The sequence below is a fragment of the Alligator mississippiensis genome, chromosome 1 (genome assembly GCF_030867095.1).
Source record: "Alligator mississippiensis isolate rAllMis1 chromosome 1, rAllMis1, whole genome shotgun sequence".
Lineage (NCBI taxonomy): Eukaryota > Metazoa > Chordata > Crocodylia > Alligatoridae > Alligator > Alligator mississippiensis.
The window spans coordinates 458,260,678-458,283,454 of NC_081824.1; the positions used below are offsets into that span (position 1 = coordinate 458,260,678).

The following is a 22,777-nucleotide window of genomic DNA, read 5'->3' on the forward strand; positions in this document are numbered from 1 at the left end:
ATTCTTCAGATTTACATTGAATTCTACTCTCAGAGACACTTCTATACAATCACAGTCTGTATTTGTGAAACATAGTATCATTTGTTATAGAGAAGGAATTTATATAATATGTGGCTGCAATTTAGTAAAAGTATTTATTTTACTAAATAGTCAAATCATTTTCTCATACGATATTTCAGCAAAATTATATTTACACGTCTTGACCTAAATCCTATGATTCCTTGAGTTTCCAGGAATCTCTATTAACTCAACACAAAGCTAGACTGAGAACTGAACAGATTTTCTTCTTTCAACAGGACTATATTTCTGTTGTTCTATAGTCTGTCTGTCACCAACATCCCAAGCAATAATAAACTCTAGAATGTACTAACAAAGTGTTAAAAAAAATACATGTAGACATGAGAATATTTTAAATGTTAGAATACAATTATTTCTCTGCATTCTTTATGCCAGAAACTCCTTTGTGGATACAACTAGCAAATATTTCTGAGTTAAATTCCATCTTCATTTTAGCTTTGTATTTCACCTTTACAGATCATGGAAAAATACTCTCATGCTATTTTACAAAGTATTAATTAAAAAAAAATGTTTAGAAAAGGGAATAAAATAAATACACAGTTTGAACTAGTAAGCCTTCTGGATACTGGCATCTATATACTAATTTTCTCAAAATGTATAACAGGTTTTAGAATTAGTATTAGAAAAATAGAATGCAATAATACACTGTCACTATGCTTCTAAAATATATGCAATTCTGAGTTATGCATTATCTGTATAACCATTAGAGACCTCTACACAATGTAAAAATGTAAAAAAATAAACAGAAAATCTCTAATCTGTATGCCATAAGGAAGAATACTGAGCTCTAGTCTATTAGGTAATTTTCAAAACTGAAATCCAAACCTATAAAAGATAAAGCCATTCTCTAAAATTTCAAATTTGGGGTTTTTTCATACTACCTTTCATATGTGGACCCCATTGTGCTGCTCCACATACCCACTACTATAATCAAAAAAAGTTTCTCCTAAAAATGGACGTCTCTTACATCCACAATATATTCACTTTCATTCCTTTAGCTCCTTTTTTAAATTAAAAAAGGAGCAAATGGACAAGATACAGTTACACAAGTCACCAGCAATGTCTCCCTACTATTCATGGCCTCCAATTGTTTCAATTCTAAGTCAAATAATAAACTAGTAGGCCTACTCTTTTTTTTTTTTTTTTTTAAACGCTCAGGATAAAAGCCTGCAATCCCTGTTCCCCATCCCTTCCCCTCCCCTCCCCTCCACTTCAGCCAAAAGCCACCCCTAGACAACCAAGCTGTAAATGGGTACCCTTATCACTAGCTGAAGAGTAAATGGTAGCTGGACATGATACCAGCCCCATCACTGCCTTTGGTGCTGTTGACTACAGAAATAGATGCACCTTAATACCATTAGCCCAATGGACTACCAGATTCACCAGGAATTTTAAAACTATTTGTTGGAAAAAAGTATTCAACTAAAGTTTCATAACAAATTCCCTTTCCTCCTTCATTCACATTCATCCTTCAAATTCACTTTCATCCTTCCAAAACTAACCCTGCAACCTGTAAACCCAAACTGTTCAACCCTCAACCCACAGGACCACATCATCCAGCCTGCAGATCTCCCCATGGGTTCAGAGGTTTGGTGATGGGGAAGCAGTGATACTGCTCCCCCACCACCAAATTTCAGGACGTCTGGGGAACCCCAGGCTCTGCACGCTGAATCAGCTATCCAATCCCAGTGCACAGGGCCAGGTGGGGGTGGTGCTGGGCCACAGCGTGTGCGGGGCTAGGAAGGGGCAGCACCAGATCCCAGGGACCAATCTCAGTGGGGGGCCAGGAGAGGGCAGGCACCAGGCCCCTGGGCCCAATCCAAGCAGGACGGGGCAATGCTATGCCCCCAGGGACCAATCCCAGCATATAGGACCGGAAGTAGCAGTGCCCAATGCACAGCGGTAGGAGGGGGCAGTGCCAGGCTTCAGGACCTGATCCTAGTACACAGGGCTTGATCCAGCCCAGGGATCAGCTCCACTCCACTCCTCTGGCCAACAAAGCCAAAAGGTTGAGCACCACTACTCAAAACCATAGAAAATGGATGGTCTGTGACAAATTGACCCAAGAAACCAATGATCCAGCAGCAATGGCAACTAAGAGCTTCACAGTATTGGACAACCTCAGTACTCTGAAATCAAGACCAGCACTCAGAATTGTTTGCAGTAGCTCAGCTTTGAAATCACTCTAAATGTTAGAGGTATCAAAAGATATATGTGGTAGGCAGTAAACACAACTTTGAAAGGTAAGACCCTCTTAAAATCTTTGTAGATTTCCACATGAAAGCTTAACTTGCACACTTGTTTAGGAAACAAATTCCGATGAGCAATATTCCCCTCCAAAAATCTATTAAATTTTGCCCCCCTCACAAATACAAGCTTTTAGTTTAATATTAATATTAAATGTTTTTGCAGGATTCCTTATTTTTAAATTTCCTTTCTAATCATGTTAAAATACACACAGATCTGCAATCAAATTATCTTTGCCTCACTATTTAGCTGAACTTATCAAAGGAACTTCCCAGTTGATGACAATGTTTAGAAGTTACTCAGTCACATATCCTAATCCTAAACCAAAAGGTTGACCACAGAGCCATTTTATTATTATGCTCTTGTATTTTCCATTTACTGCTCCTTTATGATGCACTACAAGGGACAGCCTCAATATTAAATTCCAAAAAGACTCTTATAAAAGCATTCATTTTCCACATGCAGAGGCACGTTCTCAAACTGCTGACAGTATTTACAAAGGCTTCAGCACATTATCCTGAGACGTTTCTACTGAAATAAAATTCCTTCAAGAATATAATAAAAATAAAATCACATCCATTGAAGTGACCTTCCCCTATGAAGGAAGGGGGGGAATCAACTCTGCCCAGAGGCAACTATCTATCTTTATGTTTCTGCACAAAAACTCCCTTTATGTGGGGGGAGTGGGGGAGACTAGGGGAAAAGGAGAGGAAATACATGTTGAAATGAGAAATTTAAACATTTTGCTTAATGAGAAAGATTAGATTCAAATAAAATCTCTGAAATTAGAAAATATATTGAGATGAATGTACAAGTTCAGTTAAAGGAATATGTAGTAATTTCATTATATTTTCAAGTAAAGTTAAACATATTCGGGGGGCTATATATACTGTGCTTTGCACAAAACATTTTCAGCCAGGAGAAAGACAGAGAATAAAAGTTGATGAGACTTGCTCTATTTTTAAACACATTTTTAATCCCATAAAGGGTGTGGTGCAGACTCTCAAAAATTATATCTTCACTTGTTCTAATTCAATCTTTTTATACACATCAAAAGCATTATTAGCTCAGGATAACCCTGACAGTTACAAATGAGGCTGTACAACGAACTAAATCAAGTGCCAAAAAATGTGCAACATGAATATGAAAAATATCATATGACATGTTGTGATAAAACATCCTAATGCAATTTTATCCAACTTTCTAGAAAATTTCACAACTGGAACGAGAACAAATGAGACTGACATTTTAGCCAATAAGACATTTTTTTTTCTTTTCTTTTCTTTTTTTTAAAGAAACTTATCAGTGATTAAAGATAGGAGCTTAAAATAAAAATGCCTCCTGCATCATAACTACAGTGTTGCTAGTGTGGTGCTATAATTATAGGATTTATTTAAATACAGGAAAATATCTTCCCCACAAATTAACATGACAGCAACAAGCATTCAAACAAAAGGATGGAAACCAGAGATGTCAGAGCAGTCCGTGAGAGCAGAACTTTTGAACCCCTGATAATAATGACATCTTTGTGATATGAAGGCAAGAGGGTTAGGGATCAGATATCTGGTATCCCATTGCCATTTACTCCATAATGTGCCTGTAAGTGATTAGGCCTGGCATGCCCGTAAGCTGAATCACAGGAAACAAAATGTGCCCAAAACAACATTAATCAAATCAGAATCATCTTTAGAAGACACACACTTGTGTTCCACTGTCTAAAATGGTGCCTTTTATGAAGTCTTTGGGCGTTTTTTAAGGCACTGTAAGATGTCACCTTTTCAAGCGTAACAAAATACAAACAGAAGAATCATTATGCTACAAAATGAAGCAGTGCAATAATTCAGAAGCATTTAGAATACATCCCCCTGTAGTGGAAAAACGTCCGTGTTAGTGATGGGAATTTTTCTAAGGCTTTGTCATTTTTCTGATACACAAGCTAGATTACATTAGTGATTTGCATCAAAGGTTTCTCTTACATGGGTGAAAAAGGCAGGAAATTATAAAGAAAAAAAATTATTTTTATGAAAACATGACAAAAATGGAAACTGTAACTAGAAGTGGTGTTGATAGATCTCATGTAACAATATAGCTAAAATGATCTAGGGTTCTGTGTCCTATTCTGCTGTGAGATTTGAGGCAGGATGAAAAAAAAATGAGTGGAGTGGAAGAGTGGAAAAGACCTTAAACCACTTCTCCTTCCCTGTGTCTTTCCTCAGGACCACTGTACAAGGAGGTTGCATGACTCTGATGGGAAAAAAGAATAAATCGCACTATTCTTTATTAGTGAAAAACTTCAACCCTAGGACCTTCTCTAGTTAGCATTATATGTGATATTTACCGTTAGAACCTCTCAGGAGTTATTAGTAATTAATAATAATGAGCACGGACTCTCCAAATATGTATGCAGGGGTCCTCAACATTCTTAGACTTAAGGAAACCCTCTACCTTTTCTGAGTTTAGTAACACTCCTAATCGAATATAGTATAGATATTGTAATAAAAACTTATGGCCATATGATCATGTAATATACTATTACTTACATATATTATTATATTAGAATATAAAATAAAAATATATCAACCCCTCCAGGCTGCTGGTAAAGAGTGCTCCACTAGCTCAGCCTGGCCCCATATATGTTTGCTCCCAGGGCATCAAGTGGACGTCACACACATGGCTTCAGATTACTGTTGCACCCAACTCCCAAACAACCCCTGTGCCAGCCACCCCCATGCTCTGTCATGGGTGGGTCAATTTTACCCTTAGTTACCCAAGGGGGGAGGAGAAGGGGGAGGGAAGGAGTGAGTGCTTGTCTCCAAGTGCAGGGGCCCTCCACCTCCTCCATGCAAAGGTCTTGTGGTACCCTAAATTGAGAACCACTGTGTTAATGATTGATGAGAAAAAAAAAAAGTGCAGAGAAAAAATTCAATATTTATTAATTAGCACTGTGGGATGGGAGGAGACTTCTGTGGGAACAAAGAGCATTTAGGAAAACAAGGCCTCTACTTTACCCAAAGTAAACCCAGACTTCAGGCAGAGAAATTTAACAAGGTTTGGGGGGGGTCTTTATGTGAGGGATGTCTGCTGAGAAGCAATCCTGTATAACAGATGCATAGACTTCCACTCCTATGCAGATCTTCACTGGACGGGTACATTTCACCTGTACAGTATCACTTCCAGGATTAGAAATTGGCTTAGAGTCACATGTAACTATTTAAAAAAAATACAGCTTTAATGATTTATAAATGATCATTTACTTGCTATTGCACTCATGAAAGTACTGCAGTAAGGACTTCAAAATACTTCTTCAGCTCTTACATTAGATATTATTGAATCATAACACCACCCTTCAATGAAAAGTAGCCAAGTTTTGGGAGGCTTTTTTTTTGGGGGGGGGGGGGGGGGAGGGGGGAGAACATATGGAATCGACAGAAAATATGGTTTTGATTTCTGAATAAAGAACACTCTACTGAACAACCAGCGTAGGACAATGATTAGGTCACAAAAATACAAGAACTACCCATGTGGAAATAATTGCTTTCCTGGCACTCAAGCTCTTCCTATTAGGATCAAAACAAATTGATGTTATCTTAAGAATCCTTCCAGTTTTTCTGAAAAATAAAACCTGAGCATTCTGCAGATATCCCAGCACTGTTTGTTTTGTTTCAGTTCAGAATTATGGCACATTTATTTTTGTACTCAAATTAAAAGCAGAGTTAGCATTATGAAGGAAATGGGAGCAGTTCTAGAGATAACCATCTCAGGATGAAATGGCAAATACGGAGTAGTTAGAGACAAGGCCACCACGGCTTCAATAACGCATGATGATGCAACAGTGCTGTTATCTGACAGACCCCTGCTGTGGCCTGGCTGAGAAAACATATTCTTCTTGGGAGGTGGTAGAAGAAAAAAAATGTCTTAATAAGGGCAGTGGTCAAAAATCATATAAATAAGACAAAAATGACTTATCTCATGCTAATTGCAACTATGTAGTGCAGGCAGGCAGGCATCTGAGAAGCTATTAAAGATTATGATACGCATTTCAAATGTTAAGATTAGATCTAATCATTCTAACAGGAACCTGACAACTTTCTCTTTTTAATCAGTATCTCCCTGAACAAATTACTTTAATAAGCCTGAAAAAAGCTCTCAAATAAATGTTATTTTAAGAAAATACCAGAATTCATATTTTCTGCCAGCTGTTTCTTTCCTCCAAATTCTTAACGGAGTGCTGAGAAATTCCACTTTACTCTTCTCCCATTCTCACTTTGGCTTAGTACAGACAGTCAAAAAGTCCAAGTCCTGAACTGATTCAATCTTCACAGGTTAGTCTAAGATGCATACAACCATAAGCAAATGAACAGACATTCACTTTTGATTCTGGAAATGCAGCCACATGCCTGCAGTGGCCCAGGCTAGAAGCCAAGGGGCACTAGAGCATTCTTCCCTGCTCAGCTGGAGCAAACAAATTGGGCCCAGGCAAGCCCACCAACCATGCAAGGGTGCAGGGGAGTTTGTGGGGAGCTGCAAAGCAGCATGGGATTCTGACGGACTGCAAGTTAACTTGAATCTGGAGGGGATCTGGGACACAAGTTCAATAAACCAATTTAACCTAAATCAGTTAAACCTGGTACTACATTGATCCAGCCTTATCTTAAACCAGTTTTGGCCATTTTGAAACTAAAAAACAAAATAAATCCTATATAGCAGGACAAAACAGTTATGATTCAAGCACTGACCTGATGCTAAACTTCAAATCTGAAATCAAGTGGTGATTTTCAAAGAATTCATCTGAGTGAGAACTGGGATTTTTACCTATGTCTTACATTTGATAGGATATATTTGGGGCAGTGAGGGTTACCTTAGACTGAAGGTACACCTCAGAAAATACAGCTTTTAGTTTTCACTCATTATTTTTTACTACAGAAAAATAAGAGAGGAATTCTTCTGTTACAAAAGAACTCAAAAAAACCAGAGGTGCACCAATACATCGGTTGAGTATCAGGTTGGTACCGATAAAAGGAAAAATTAAATTATCAGTTATCGGCTTGTTTTTTGTTTCTGAAGCTTTCGCTAACTTTATCCCAACACAAGGTTATCTCAAGAAGCCAGTCCGTCTAGAAGGATATCAGCATCCACATACTTATCATAGAATCATAGAAATTTTGGGTTGGAAAGGACCTCCATCAGGTCATCTAGTCCAACCCCCTGCTCAAAGCAGGACCATCCCCAACTAAGCCAAGGCTGTGTCTAGCTGGGTCTTAAAAACCTCCAAGGATGGAGAGTGCACCACCTCTCTGAGTAACCTGTTCCAGAGTTTTACTATCCTCCTCATGAGAACGTTTTTCCTAATATCCAACCTAAACTTCCCTTGCTGCAACTTGAGACATTGCTCCTTGTTCTGGTAAGAAAAACAAATGATGGCATAGGACAATAATTGAAGAGTTGCTGAAACAAAGGACATTTTTCCGTGTGCTCTGGGGTTGGGTGGGGGGGGGGAGTGGCAGCACTTTAATTAGAGTAGCTCCAAGATCCACTCTAATTAAAGCACCACAGCATTTTGTGTATCGGTGTCCCCGCGCTTCAAAATGACAATGGGCACGCTTGAACTACAGCTCATTTGATGATCCACATGCCAGCAGATTTGATTAATTGAGTCTGCTCTGACATGCTGTACTTACGTGTCCGAGTACCCTCCACACTTGTGTACAGGCACCCAGATATTCAAGCTCTCACATTATAAAGTATGAATTGTTATATAGATATCCTTGTTTTGTTAGCAAAAATAAAAAAATCTCACTTTTTAATACTTTCTAATGCACTAGTTCGCAACCAGGGAGCCATGAGAGCCTTTCAGAGACACTGCAACGTGGGCACCACTGCTGTAGCCAGATGAAAGTGCCTTGCATGCCTCACGTGCTGCCAGACTAGAAAGGACTGTGGCCTGCATGAACACTCCTGCCTAAATGAGGTTTTATTTGATAAGTCTAAAGCAGGCAGGAGCTCTAATTCTTGCCGTAACCCTTTCTTTTCCAACCCTGTATCCTCTTCCTGGAAGCAAAGGCAGATAGAACTGGAGCAGATGAAACTGCCCCACACCCCTGTTTCTGTGCAAGGTCAGACCAGAAATGGTTGCAGCAAGAGCAGTCTCTCCTGCCTGTTTTAGCGTTATCAGATCATCCTAATGCAGGAAGGAGAGTATGCTCCTGTCACAGCCTTTCCAGGTCTGGCTCTGCACAAAGCACATGGGGCATCTCCACTCAGCCGTGCCAGCAGCATTGCTCCACTAAAAAGTACTGAGGGAAGCTAAGGCAGCACAACAATGGATCTCAACTGGGATGACGCTATATTCAAAATGTTATGGAGTGGTGTCTCATATTTAAAACAGTAGAGAACCACTGCTCCACTGTATGTCATTTTGCCATTTTTTTAATATACAAAAAGTCACCTTTAAGAAGAAAGGATAGTTTTCTGGTACTCAGAAAACATGGGAACAAAGGACTGGGAGGGACCCACTGGGTCATCAAGTCTAGTTCCCCACTGCTACTGACTAGAGCTGCACTGATACATCGGTCCAATATCAGATTGGTACTGATAAAAAAAAAATTGTCTATATCGGATTTTGGCCTATGGGGCTGATAATATGGCCAGTAAATGCCCGTGCTGAGCGTAGCCATAGCACAGCACAGAGCAGAGCCGGCATCATAGAGAGCTGCCTCCAGCTGGTAAATCAGAAGGGGAGGAGGGGGACAGAGGGGGCGTGGGGGGGCAGATCAATGCTCCCCTGCAGTGAGGGAGGGGGCAGAGGCAGCCGCTGCCCAGCCGGGGTAGACAGGGTGCAGGACGGAGGTGCAACTCACGGGGTGGAGGCAGCTCCTCCTGCTGCTTATAACCCAGAAGGGCGGAGGCGGAGGCACGTGTGCCCCCAGATCTGTGCGGCACGGGGCAGGCTGCAGCTGCAGGTTGGAGGAAGAGACTGTGCTGCGTGGGCTTTTCTTGCTGGGGGCTGGGCTTAGAGCAGGCTCCGGTGGTGCTGAAAGCAGGCTGCAGCCACCCCAAATTTTGCTGCAGTTCTGCTGTCACCCGGCGCAACCCCAGCTTTTCCTGGTGCTTGGGTGGAGGCAAGGCGTTCAGCCGGGGCAGTGCCAGGCAGCGGTGTGGGGTTGGAAGCGGAGCTGCAGCAAAATCTGGGATGGCTGTAGCCTCCTCCCAGCGCCACCAGAGCCCAGCCTGTGGCAAGAAAAGCCTCGCACAGTGCTGGCTCCAGCTCCATCCCACAGCTGCAGCCTACCCTATGCCACTCAGATCCGGGGGCACACACCCACTACCCCCACCCTCCCAGGGTGCAAGCAGCAGTGGGAACCACCCCCACCCCACGAGCCGTGACTCTGTCCTGTGACCCCCCAGGGCCGTCTGGGCAGTGCCTGCCCCCTCCCTCACAGCAGGGGGTGTTGATCTATCCCCCACAGCCCTTCCCTCCTCTTCCACCACACTGGACTTACCACCTGATGGCAACTGTATCAGATATTAGGTCGGTAATCGGCCAATATGCCTCCTTAAATATCGGCTATCAGTGCACTGGTGACAGCAGCATATAAAGTTCTTCATAACCTGGCTGTGAGTCAAAGTTAGCTTTTTCCTCTCCACTGCCTTTATGTCACAATTTTACCTGACTTCATCCAAGCCATTCCTTTTTGAGCCTCAAAGGGTTACAATTATAGGCTCACTTCTTGTACCATTTGTCGTATCTGTTTACATTGCAATCTCTTTTGAAGTAAAAACCAACTCTTACTAGGCTTGTGCAGTACTCAGCACAATGAAGGTCCAGGTCTTGGTAGGGCACCACCATAATGCAAACAGAATAATAATAAAACAAATCTATGAAAATATGGCTAAAACTTTGGCTCAATTGTTTCAAAGTTTCACATTTATAAAGAAACACACAGCATATCTATTACCTTATGAATAACACAAAAGGTAGGCCTTGTTTCTGCATAAACTTATATTTCTGTGCATTTTTCAATACAGATTTCAAAACCATAACCTGTAAAATTATAGTAAACATAGGGCTGCACTGTTTAATTGTTAAGAAGGAACAGATCTATTTAGGCTTACCTATGAAGGTTACAACGGTAGCACTGTTTAGTAGCAAGATCCAAGTAAAATTTGTCTATTTAAATTTAAGCAAATCATACTGACTTCTGAAGCATAACATGTGTTAGTAATATTTGTTTTAAAATAGTAAATAACTTTTTCTTGAAAACTTCAAGACTGTAAACATGTTCTGAGATTCAGGTGGCACTGTTTGGCTTATATCTCCTACATTACAGGCTTGGATTTTAGCCATTTATCATTCATAACAGTTTTTATAAATCTGTATACTGTACATTTGGATGGGATTTTCAAAATCACATGAAGGAGTTATGTGCCCAAATTGTCCTGAATTGGGTGCTTAACTTCCTTGGTTATGTTTCACAATCTCATACTTTTTATTTTTTTACTGGGATGTATTTCTGTTATAATAAACTGCTATATTTATTCTAATATAGGACAAAAGGTTTCCCCCCCCCCCCCCCAATCAACATGGGGGGAAAGCCCCTCATCTTACATTTGTATATAAGGAAACCTCATTAAATACACCCTCTATCATTAAACTGCTGCCAAAAACAGTATGTGCTCAGGATTGGAAACCAATTATTAAGCTGATTAAATGTAGCCAAAACTAAGCATGACTATAAAACATATGGCCCATATTGGGCAAACATACTGATGGGAATTTTTATTTTTGGAGTGGCCCTTAAAATATATATAATAAAATGAACAGGCAGGTGTCCCCTCCACAGGGAACTGGCACCACGCCTGGAGGTACTACAATACCAGGGCACCAACAGATGGGTCAAAGCAAGCCCTGACACCCTCCCCCTTGGTGCAAAAAATACTATATTTGAGCTTAGCAAAAAGTACAAAATGCTGATGGGAACCTTGCCACAAAGATAAGTCAATGCAGCCCATCTGAACAACATACACAATAGTGTCCACTGCACACAATTCCCTTGAGCAGCAACTCTTTTACAAGTCATGGTGAGCCATTGCATTGAATACATTCTGACTTCCACTTCACTCCCACAGCTGAGCTGCATCTTTCTTTCCCATTTCCAATTATTCCTGTTTCTTCACCAGCCTTAAATGTCTGGCAAACATGAAACAGTTCACCCAGGCTATGGACAAAAATTACACATAAACTGGTATACGTGATCATCATACCTCGTCTTAAAACTGCTAATTTACTAGACAACATGCTTAGCAATAGACAGTTCCAATTTTTTTCTGAAAACGTCAGTAGACCACAAATTGAACAATGGACTCCCACGGGGATCAGTCCTTGCATGTCTGTTGTTTAATCATTACATTCATGACCACCCAGGCACCTCCTCAAGAAAATTCACACACGCTGATGACATAGCTCTGGTTATGCAAAAATCTTGTTTCTCCAAAGCAGAAATAATTCTCACATCTGATCTGAATAATTTAGATACCTACTTTAAACAATGACATTTGTGCCCAAATCCTGGGAAACATTTACATTTCACTTAAACAATAAACAAGCTAATTCTCGACCCATTAATGTTTTCAGAAACCAGTACCTATGTTAAAATGGTACTCCTAAATATTCAGGAATCATCCTAGATCAAAGTCCTATAAAAATCACTTACCTATGACAGTAGCTAAGTTAGAACCCCAAAATAATTTGCTGCAGAAACTCACTTTCGTGGGGAGATGATGTCGCTGAACTGAGAACAACAGCATTAGTCTTTGTCTACTCTTTGGCGGAGTACTGTGCTCCAATCTGGTTAAATAATACTCAAGCTAATAAGGGTGTCGCAGAGCACTGAGGTACCCTGCTCCTAAAGAGGAAAAACTGCTAAAGAAAAAGCCCTGGCAGTGAATAAGGAGCCCAGCTGTTGGTTGCCAGGGCAACTGGAGTCAGCAAAGGACTCACACCTGCCAGCGGTCAGCTGGCTGTAAGGGGCAGGGCCTGGCTCTTATAAAGCCCAGGAGGTGAGGCCAGGGCAGTTCCTAGCCAGCAGCCAGAGAGAGAGGAGCTCCCAGAGCAAAGATGCGAGAACCGCAGGTACTGCTCAAGCAGAGTAAAGGATGGCAGCTCTAAGATGTCTGAGCAACATGGGTTTAGCTGGGCGGCTTTAAGTTATGTTATAGCCTAGGGGCTTGTGTTTTGCTTTGCTGTTACAAGACCGGTGGTTTGGGTGAGGCTATTAGGGGTTGGAGGAGGCCTCACAGGGGACCCACAGTAGTGTGGGGACCCCAGCGCCAGTAAGGGTGTGGCGTACAGGGTGCATAAACCCCAGCCCCAGAGAGGGGGCACTATTGAGAAGCCCCAGTGCGGGTGTGGTGAGCCCCAGAGAGGGGGCACTATTGAGAAGCCCCAGTGCAGGCATGGCGAGCCCTAGAGAAGGGGGCAGCCCTTAAGAAGGCCCTGAGAGAGGGCAGCAGTACAGAGAAGGCACCAGAAAAGGGGGCAGCACTTAAGAAGGCCCGAGAGGGCAGCAGTACTGAGGAGCCCCAGAGAAGGGGGCAGCATTATCGAAAGGGGCAACATTGTGGAGAAGGCCCTGGAGAGAAGGGCGGCGTTGTTGAGAAGGCCCCAGAGAGAGGGAGGCACTGCAGAGGATCCCTGAGAGAGGGCAGTGCTACAGAAAGGGCCCCAGAGAGGGTGACTGTATATTTGACAGACCAATGTCTATTCCACCTGCGAGGCTTGGGGCGTGGTATAAGGGGTGGTTGGAGCCACGCATAGCCCATAAGGCTAGGGTGCCCGGGAAGCACCCATCATAGAGTAAGACCCACGAACAGTCCGGGAGTTCACGGGGCCAGAAGTAACCGTGTCCAAGGAGACACGAGGCAGCCTCCCTAATACATTGGAACATCAAAGACATGGTGGGCGAGAATTAGAGGGTGCCCTTGGGCCCACTTGGCACAGAGGAAGGGGGCCTTAAGGAGATCATGGCCCTCCGGTAGGACCCTGCCCGTGACAAAGGGTGACATACAACTGAACCAAGCAATGCAAATCATTACAGGAAGAATCCAATCCAGCCCTCTTCAATGGCTCCCTATTCTTAGTAAGACGCATTCTCCCCCATTAAGAAAAAAAAAATGCCTTGGCTAAGTTATGTACTAAAATAAAAAATAACCCACAGCTGCCTATACATGAAGAGCTCTTAAGTCCACCATGTCCAAGATTAAAATATAGACATACTACTTAGAGAACAGCAATTCAACTTGAGCAAGAATCATTGAATATCCAAAATGCCACAAGAGTGACTCAATGCACTCCTTAATACAGAAGTTATTACTACAAATCCCACCATTAGACCAGCTAGCTTTGATCTCCCTAGACATCTTTGGTCTTCTCTAAACCAAATCAGGAAAGGACAGAGCAGATGTAGATTTGTGTTACATTAATGGGGCTGGACTAGCTCACCAAACTGCAACTGTGGTGTTCCTTTTCAAACTTTGAACCACATCATCTCTGAATGCCCTCACCATGCATTCAATGAAACTCTGTTGGATTTGCACAATAACAGTAATCAACAATCAGGTGGCTGCAAAATTTGGACATCAAATTGTGAATATGTTTTTCCTTGTTTTCTGATCATTGTATCATATTCTAAAAAAAAGTGTGGCCCACCCACCACAAGGTGGAGTCAGACCAAGCTGTCCTTCACCTCATCTGTGTATAAATTTTTGGAGGATCCCAGGACTTGTGACAAGTCATCACACTGGGGAAAAAAGGAAACTTCCTCCAGTTACTTCAACCACAGAAGAATGAAGAGCCAGGAGAGGCTAGATGTGGACTCTTATTAAAGACCCAAATGAAAAGCATTTGGATTTCCTTTACCATTATTGTATGAGGAAAACAGGTAGTCACTGGACCCCCATGGGCAACAGGATATTGGCAGTCTCCTTAACAAAAGTAAAGGAGTAGGGATACCCACACTGGGTGATGGACAGATCTAAAATATGCCCAAGTTTACTGAAGTCAGTGCTGTCTCACATACCAGATCCCAATGTTCAAAGGAAAAATTATTATAAAATACTTAATTTTCGTATTTAATTTGGATGCAGGAACAAGAGGTAGGGCTACCAAAAATCTCATAGTAACAGAAATCTAGTAAGGAGGAAACCAATCTGGTCCCAATAGAAAGAAAGAATTTATTTTCTAACATGGGAAGGTATGTTTGATGATCATTAATGCTTTACCCCACAGAAGTAGAGAGTCCAAAGGAAACTCCCAAATAAATTCTGAGACGAAATGCAAGAAGATGAATAAAAACTGGCTTACTTTATTTTATGCAATTGAAGTGGTTTTTACAGTACCTAACCCTCTGGTTCTTGCTAACACAACGTACAGAAAATTAGGATACAAATCCAGTTGGGATGGTATATTAGAATCCACAAATACATTGCTAGAGGCATGCTTAAATGGCTATTCTTGGTTCTGCAAGCAAATGCTCAATGGCAGTTTTTTACTTTAGGCCTGGCTGTACCCTACCCACTTTTAGCTGCCCTAGCACTTGTGGCAAACTACCCTCAATTATTTTGATTTGTGTATGGATCATAAAGCTATTAATTCTTCTGTAAGAACTTAGATGGCAAGGATCCTCTTGCAATTCAACTTAAAATTATGGCTGACATAAGTGCTTATCTTGACCTCCCTGGTCTTATACAGAGAAGTTTGCAGAGCAATACAAGGAATCAATCCAGTCACTTGCCCTGAAAGGAAGAGAGATTGTGGGAAGAATTTAGGAAACAACTTCATGGATGTTTGAGAGGGAAAAACCCACACTAACCCCAAGCAATCAGAGCCTAATTGCTCCACTGCCCAGAATTGGACTGCACCCTCTTTGCAGTATCCTTTAGCTTTCTAAATATTTCCCTGGCATTCCTCAGACGCTTTATACAGACCTCTGCCAGTGCTCTCCTTTGGGACAGTTCAGCAGCATTATAAGACGTTCCAGGCTACAAAGATAAAGACTGGGTACTGCATCTCTTTCTAAGGACCCCAGATTATTTGGCTGAAAAAGCCACACCAGAGCTTACAAAAAATCTGGAGAGTCAGTCTTTGACTTCATAAATACAAAAGCTATTGATAAACAGCTAGGGATCTTCTCTTTTCCACCCTAACATCTGTAAGAGCTGTTCCCTTATGGCTTTGCCTGTCTGGTAAAAAAAAAAAAATACGAAGTGCTTCTATTTTCAAATGGAGAAACTAAGGAGTGGTGAGACAACAGGCAGACAGACCCTCTGTGATCTGCCCAAGTCCCCACAAGAAGTCTGTGCCACAGCTAGAAATAAAACCCCAGTTGCCTGGTTCCTAGCACACAAGAGAAACCATAAACTTCAGGGCAGCAATAGGACTGACAGCTTCCCTTTATGGGTGAAATTAAAATGAGGTAACTATACAAACCCGATAGGAAACATTTCACTTTATACGTATAAGCAAGGTTGGGCACATCTGTTCATATGCCTTTCTGGAACATCATTATAATGTCTAGGAGCTATAAGGGAAATTGGTATATGGAGGCTTCTGCCCAGCACACAATCCCCAAAAATGGAGTCACTGATATAAATACTGCTGTAACAAAACATGAAGATGACTGCATGTTGAAACCAATAATATTCTGGGGTTTGATTGCCTCCTGTGAATGCTATTATTTTTTTCAGCATTCAGTCAAAACAAGGCCAAGGCTTCTATTGAGCAAGTCCTTTGCACAATTTCATATATTTTCAGACAGTGAAACAGTTCTTAACCCCATCTACCTCATTTAGATGAATGAGGCTTGGCAGCATCATTTCCAATGTGCGTGCCAAAACCTCAGAAGTTATTTTGTAATCCTCAAGTAAAAAGTAAGACAATGTAGCATCTCAATAGAAATTTCCAATTTCTTCAAAGATAATAAAGACACAGCTTAAAAACTCTGAATGCATATGCAAACAAAGGCTGGGAGGATGAATGCCCTGGCATACAGAAAGTCTACAGTCAGGCAGAAAGAGACAAGTTTCTTCAAAACTGTCAATACTATTGTCTCAGACGGCCGGAGCCGACTTGAGGTGATCTACAAATTGCTCGGTGTTTGGGCGGGCTGGTGAATGGAGAGGCAGACAAAACGTATTGGTTGCAAAAAGGCTTTACTTACGCCGCTAGTAGCCGCGACGGAGGTGGTCCGATCGCTTAAATCATTACACGAGTTGCTCCAGCTGGCAAAAACCCGGGCCAACGAATCCATACACGAACCAGGCCAGCAGGAAAAGGGGTTACGTCGAGGGATAGCGTTCGACGACGGGGAGAAAAATCGATAGTTGATCAGGCTATCGATTTGCTCTGCCACGAGTCAGAAATTCTTTTAAGTCACTCTGCAGCGTGCTCAAAGTTCTCCGACTTGGGCAGAAGTCGCACAGAATTTTATACGGCTAACAAGCCAATCGCTAGCCGCCACGTAGGAATAATTTAGAATCGGCCAATGATGGGACACAAATTTGCATACGAATGACAGGAACTCTCTTGCACTGGAGTTTTCTATTGCAACCGAAAACTTTTGCTATGCACAGAGACTCTCATGTTGCGGGAAAAATTCCATCGTGCCCAGGCACTCAAAATCATTAGGTTATGACAACTATAAATTACAAATCTGTCCATGGAAACTGGCCCAACTCAGATGGTCCTTTATGCTTTCCCCATTGTTTATGCAGTAAAACGTTTAATCAGTTACTCCTCAGGTTGGCAACCTACGGTCAGATCTGGTACGTAGAGCCATTGGATCCAGCCCAGACAGCCCCATGCTGCCGTGGGGGTACGCACCAGGAGGGGCCAAGCCCCCACACCTGTCCACCTACCTCTGATCTGGGGCGAGTCATCTGGCCAGCAGCAAGAAGAGGTTCCTACTCCTGAATTAGTCTGTTATTTGCAATGTAACATGAACATTTTTAATCAACTCAGATTAACCTTAATTTTTCCTTCTAGTCTTGAAAACATTTCTACCCAGACTTACATGTTAAATAGTGCTACGACAGTGACTTTTTTTTCCCCCATTTAACTGGTTCCTTTCTCAATCTGACCTTTCTTATAAATGATTTAGCCTGATTGAGTTTTTATTGCCAAGTTATCATCTCTCCAACTGAATATAGCCAGCATTAAGTTAAGTTCAAGCTTTCTCTTTTCTGTACTTGATGAGCCAGAACACTTCCTATTATGAAATTATCTCTTCTCTTGTTTCACAAGGTAACTGCCTTTGGGAAAATATTTTTTGGGAAAATATCAATTTCATTTTAATGTTATTCTGGATGAAATCTCCATCCTGGGAGCTTTTTAAGACCTGGCTAGACAAATCCCCAGTTGGGAAGATATAATTGGGGATGGGCCTGCTTTGATCAGGGGGTTGGACTAGTCGATCTCCTATGGTCCCTTCCAACCCTAATTTTCTATGATTCTATGATTTTTAAGTCTAGTACACTGTAACGTTCACAACGGGAATTTGCATCAAAGCATCTTGCCTGAGTCACCAAAGTTAACTATTCTGCTTTTTACATGGGCACACTATACATACAAACAAACCACACATGTACTTCATAATTTCCCTGCATACTTCCAACTGAATAGGAAATGCATTTGAAAATAATTTAATGCTACATCACTTTGTTATAATTTATATAACTCAAAGATGTCCCTTCTTTGTGCTATTTTAAGGTTTTCTGTTGTAATCAATGTTACTAGTCTTTTCACCATCACCAATAACTGGTTTAGTCATTAAACAAAACATAATAAGGCGGCTTACCCTTTTCATTTTAGAAAAAGGAAGTGGATGTGCCTGTGGCAGTGATGTTCATCTGTTATATAATATCTCAGTGAACAGAGCACTGCCCAGGAAGTCAGAGACCCATGTTCAATTCCCTACTAGTCATGGTGGCTCACCCTAGTCCTAACCCTAACTGCCAGGGCTAGGGTGAAAGCATACTCTTTGGAAGTTACGCCACTGTGCTGTCAATAATGAAAGACTCATAGATGCATGCTTACACACATTAAAAAAACCAGCGCTTTACTTTAATTTGGTATACTCCCGCGAGGCATTGTATTGGGCATTGAATTAGTTGGACCCATCATCTGTATAGATTGCACGCTGTAGTGGGGTTATTTTGGTGCTTTTATCTAATAGGTGATTGAATCAGCTGAAGATAAAACTGCTAAAAAGCCCCGCTGAAGCACCCAATCTATACAAACGCCAGGTTGAACTAAAGGCTGCTGCTTCTGAGGGATTTTTCTTTTAAGCCTGTAAGCATCCTAAGTGAATAGAAATATGATCCTTACCTTAAATCCAGTGATAAATGCAGTTATCTGGGCAGAAGCAGCCCCAGGTTATGGTCTCAAGACTTCATTTTATCCAAAGTACTTAAAGGTTCTACACCAGCTTCAATTTTCTCTACCAATATTTGTGGTTTAGAACCTAATTTTCTTATTATTTATATGCGTTTCTTTTCTTCGTGTTGTTTTGTAAAAGATGGATGTAAACAAAACACCACAGAGCAATTGTTTTCCCAATCAGGGCAATAAAGAAAACTATGCAAACAAATGGAATTTTTTTTTTTAATCCTACCATCTTAGTGACAATCGGAGATAAAATTGTTTCAACTTTTTTTTATTCAATTGATAACATGTTTAATCAATTCACTGCCTCTGCAGTAGCACAAATGCCTCCATGATTTCATGCTTTGGAGGGCAAGATAGTAGAAGATGAAAATGCTGCAGAACTAGAGCTCTGTGGATGCAGAAGCATTTCCATTCAAGTACACATTTCCACTAAGGGAGGATGCTAACAATATGTAAGAACCACAACCTTAGTCAGCGCATAAAACAAGCAGCTAATTCTAGTACAAAAAATCTTAAAATGTCAGATCAGCAGGAAGACCAGTCATCACAGATTTTCTGGCTGTTCACATTAGGTCCAAGATTCCCATAAGGCAGAGAAACATTAGATTGGGAAGGGTCGTCTGGGTTGTCAAGCCCAGTCTTCTGACATTGTGCATCATATAATCATAAGAAAATAAGAATTACCATTTACTAGGTCAGATCATAAGTCCCACTTGCCTAGTATCCTGTCACACAGTAGCAGTGAGCGGTCTATAAATCAGTTTCATTAATGATGTTCCGTTTTAAAATTCAGTACAGTTAAGAGAAGATAACTGGTTCAAAAGAGCTCATATCCATATTGTTCAATAAGTGTGATTTTGCTACTGAATCCCCTTTTTAATGGGATGAGGTTATCATGAAGGAAGCAGTACAATGATATAGGACATGCTTTTTTATTACCACCATACTACATATAGAAGTTATGGTAATTGTTTGTATTATTCTGGGGAGTTGGGTTTTTTGTTTGTTTTAACTGCAGGCTGTAGTTAGTATTCATTAAAAATTAACATGATTTCTCCACAATCCACTTGGCTTGCTGCAAACAAAGTGCATTTCAATTTTATTAGAAGCAATAGAACATTTATTCTAATACAAAAAATTTTAAAAATCTTGAATGAAGCACATTCTACTATCATAAGAAACAGCCATACCTCATCTCTCAAAACACAAAGAAAAGCTTGGAAATCTTGCATATATTCCGTATTTGGCATCTTGCAGGAAGATCCATCATATTTTACACCCTCTTACTGACCAATTGTGGAAACCAGTGCATCAAAAAGCATAAAAGACACACAGTTAAACCTATGATCAAGGAAATGCTATGGAAAGGTGACATCTAATGCTCCTGCCTTAGCCACTATGCAAGAGAGAAACACTTTTTTTGAGGAAGAGGTATTACTCCACTTCAATGGCAATATTAAATCAAAACTGATCTGCACAGTAAGAAAATATATTCTATCATACAGTTGAAATTATAGAGTAAGTCTATATTGACACTCAAATGCCTCTGCTACCAGAACTGACAGACCATCACCAAGCCATCAGGGCATCCCCACACTTGTGTGTTTCTGGCAGCACCACACAGCTACACAGAGCAGCCAGGCCAGAATGTGAAATACGCTTTGAAAAGGCACCAGCTGCTGAATGGACCTCAGCAGCCAAATGAAGATCTGGTAATGTCTATACGTGGTATATTGCTGCCAGGCAGAAGCAGAAGAATTATTCCACTGAGCAGAAATTGATGGTCCTCAGCTCCACAAGGAATTAGTAGTATAGACTAAACCTAAGGGCTTATGTACTAGGCAACGAATTTGCACTCAGAATTAACCCTGAATATAAAATCAACACCGTGCAGACACAACAGCACATTATATTGTTTTCAATAGTACTGATCCAAAATAATGCAGAGTTGCTGCATAATTAGGGCCATTACTGCAGAATGCAATAATCGAGTGCCAGATTATGCATGGACTTCAACCTCAATATGAATCGCTTCCTGGATACCTGCAGTTACTTCAACAGCAGATCTAACAACAGTAATTTCACGTACACCAGCCCAAAGGACAGAGAAAAAAAACACCCAACACAGACATTAGCAAATATGAACAACTTAAGGATTGTAAAGAAGAGCAAATGTTAACTAATTAACCCTTGCAATAATCCTTGAAGAAGGCAATTTTTAAAGATAAACTAAAACAGATGAAGTGACTTGCCTGTGGCCACCCAACCTCAGAGCCTGATCTCATGCTAGTTCCCTCGACCATGCTGCCCCTGTACAAAACGTTTAGTAAAGAATTGTTTGATGTAGAAGGATCCTCAGATGAATGATCTAGATTATGGTGCCACATGCTTATTCAGTGAAAAGAGAAATGCAAAAAACTCCTAACACCATGCCCCTCTCCAGTGCACAGGATCTGGGCTCTACTCTTCACTGAGTAGGTAAACAGTAAAGCAGTTAAATGCTTTAACTGCAAGGCCAGCCACACTTCAGTTACCTGAATACAATATATAAACCCCCAAAATCATCAAAATATCAAGAATAAAACATATTGTATTGTATTGTATTGTATTGGATAGATAGATAGATAGATAGATAGATAGATAGATAGATAGATAGATAGATAGTCTTACTTCTCCATGCCTTAAAGGTGTAATGGCTCCTCTTGCTACCCCCATTCGAAATAATGTCTCTGTGGCCTGTGTTTAAAAAAGCAAACAGGTTACTTATTTTAAAGATACATTACAGTAGTGACAGTTTTCAACGGTTCCCATGCATTAAATGTAAGTCATGATTGCTATTTTACTGTTATATCACTTAAATAAGAATATTTAGGGAAAATCTACAGGGGAATTTTATTTAAAGGGACTGTCAAAGAGAAGGGAAACTCTTAAGCTGAAATCTTTGTAAGATGTGATATTTTCTGTATCATCATTTTCAATTATCCTGTTTTAATAACACGAATTTAAAGTAATAAACAGCTTTGAAGGCATATAATGTAAATTTGTCCCTTTGCATACCCAAGCCCCTTTTGGTTGGCTCCCTGTTCCAACAGATAATCTCTGCAAATCTGCAATACCAAAAAAATGGGACATTATATATTAGAAAAGCAAAGTAGTACCCTTACTCTTATTTAAAAATATATAGTTTTAATTTGTTTCTGTACCGGCTGTCCCATCACTTGCCTGATTAGGCAGGAAAAAAAATTATATACATTTCTGAAAAACTGAATTTACTAATTTTACATTCAAAGTTTAAAAGGACATAAATGGTGTTGCGTATGATTTACTTGAAGGAAAAATCATGTAATTGAAGCATATTCAGAATAGTAATAAACATTAGTATTTCTATTCCCTGATTTTTTAATTGCTTAGTTTTTAAGAAAAAGAAGTAGAAAACACCTTGCCTCCATGTCAAGTTCTTGTATTCATAGAACGTGACAAAATAGGGGAATAAATTTACTCTTTTTGCAACAAAAAGATAGATTTGCATTTTATCATCATCTCTTATTCATCTGTTCTGAAATAAAGTAGTCTGTTTTTCATAACAGCTAGTGTAATAGGTTTAAATGTTAATTGTATGAAAGAAAACAGGCTCTCCAACACTAGTTTCTGATATGAAACTGATGTCCGTATTTTAGAGTAACTTAGCAAGTTATATTTTCCAAAGACAAAAACACAGTAAAATTAAAATACATTTTGAAAAAATGTTAGCATCTTCACTATATTTATTTCTAGTTTGGTCACTAGCATAATAATGTACAATGACTGATACAGTAAGTAGCTTCATGCTACCTAAATTGTTGATTTCATATGCTTCTGTTTCAAGGCGTCTACCACAGAAATACTGTAAATATTGCAAATATTGTATTGCAAATTTAACAGTAGCTCACCAATCTACTACTATTCTAAATGGCATACATTCCAAATAATCTACTAGCTCCCTGAGGACTACACACACATATTTTATTATGTAGT

General features: G+C 40.4%; 1 protein-coding gene across 3 annotated transcripts in view; it reads right to left on the reverse strand.

Moving 5' to 3' along the window:
* TMEM135 (transmembrane protein 135) overlaps positions 1-22,777 on the reverse strand; it is a 358,268-nt gene that overhangs the window by 178,371 nt on the left and 157,120 nt on the right. For 2 of the 3 annotated variants that reach the window (XM_019488262.2, XM_014605912.3), the window contains exon 5: positions 21,434-21,499. The exons of the other annotated variant lie outside the window; for it this stretch is intronic. In XM_019488262.2, coding sequence (XP_019343807.1) covers positions 21,434-21,499 — 66 coding nt within the window. The remainder of the gene's footprint in view (positions 1-21,433; positions 21,500-22,777) is intronic. 3 annotated transcript variants of the gene reach the window in all.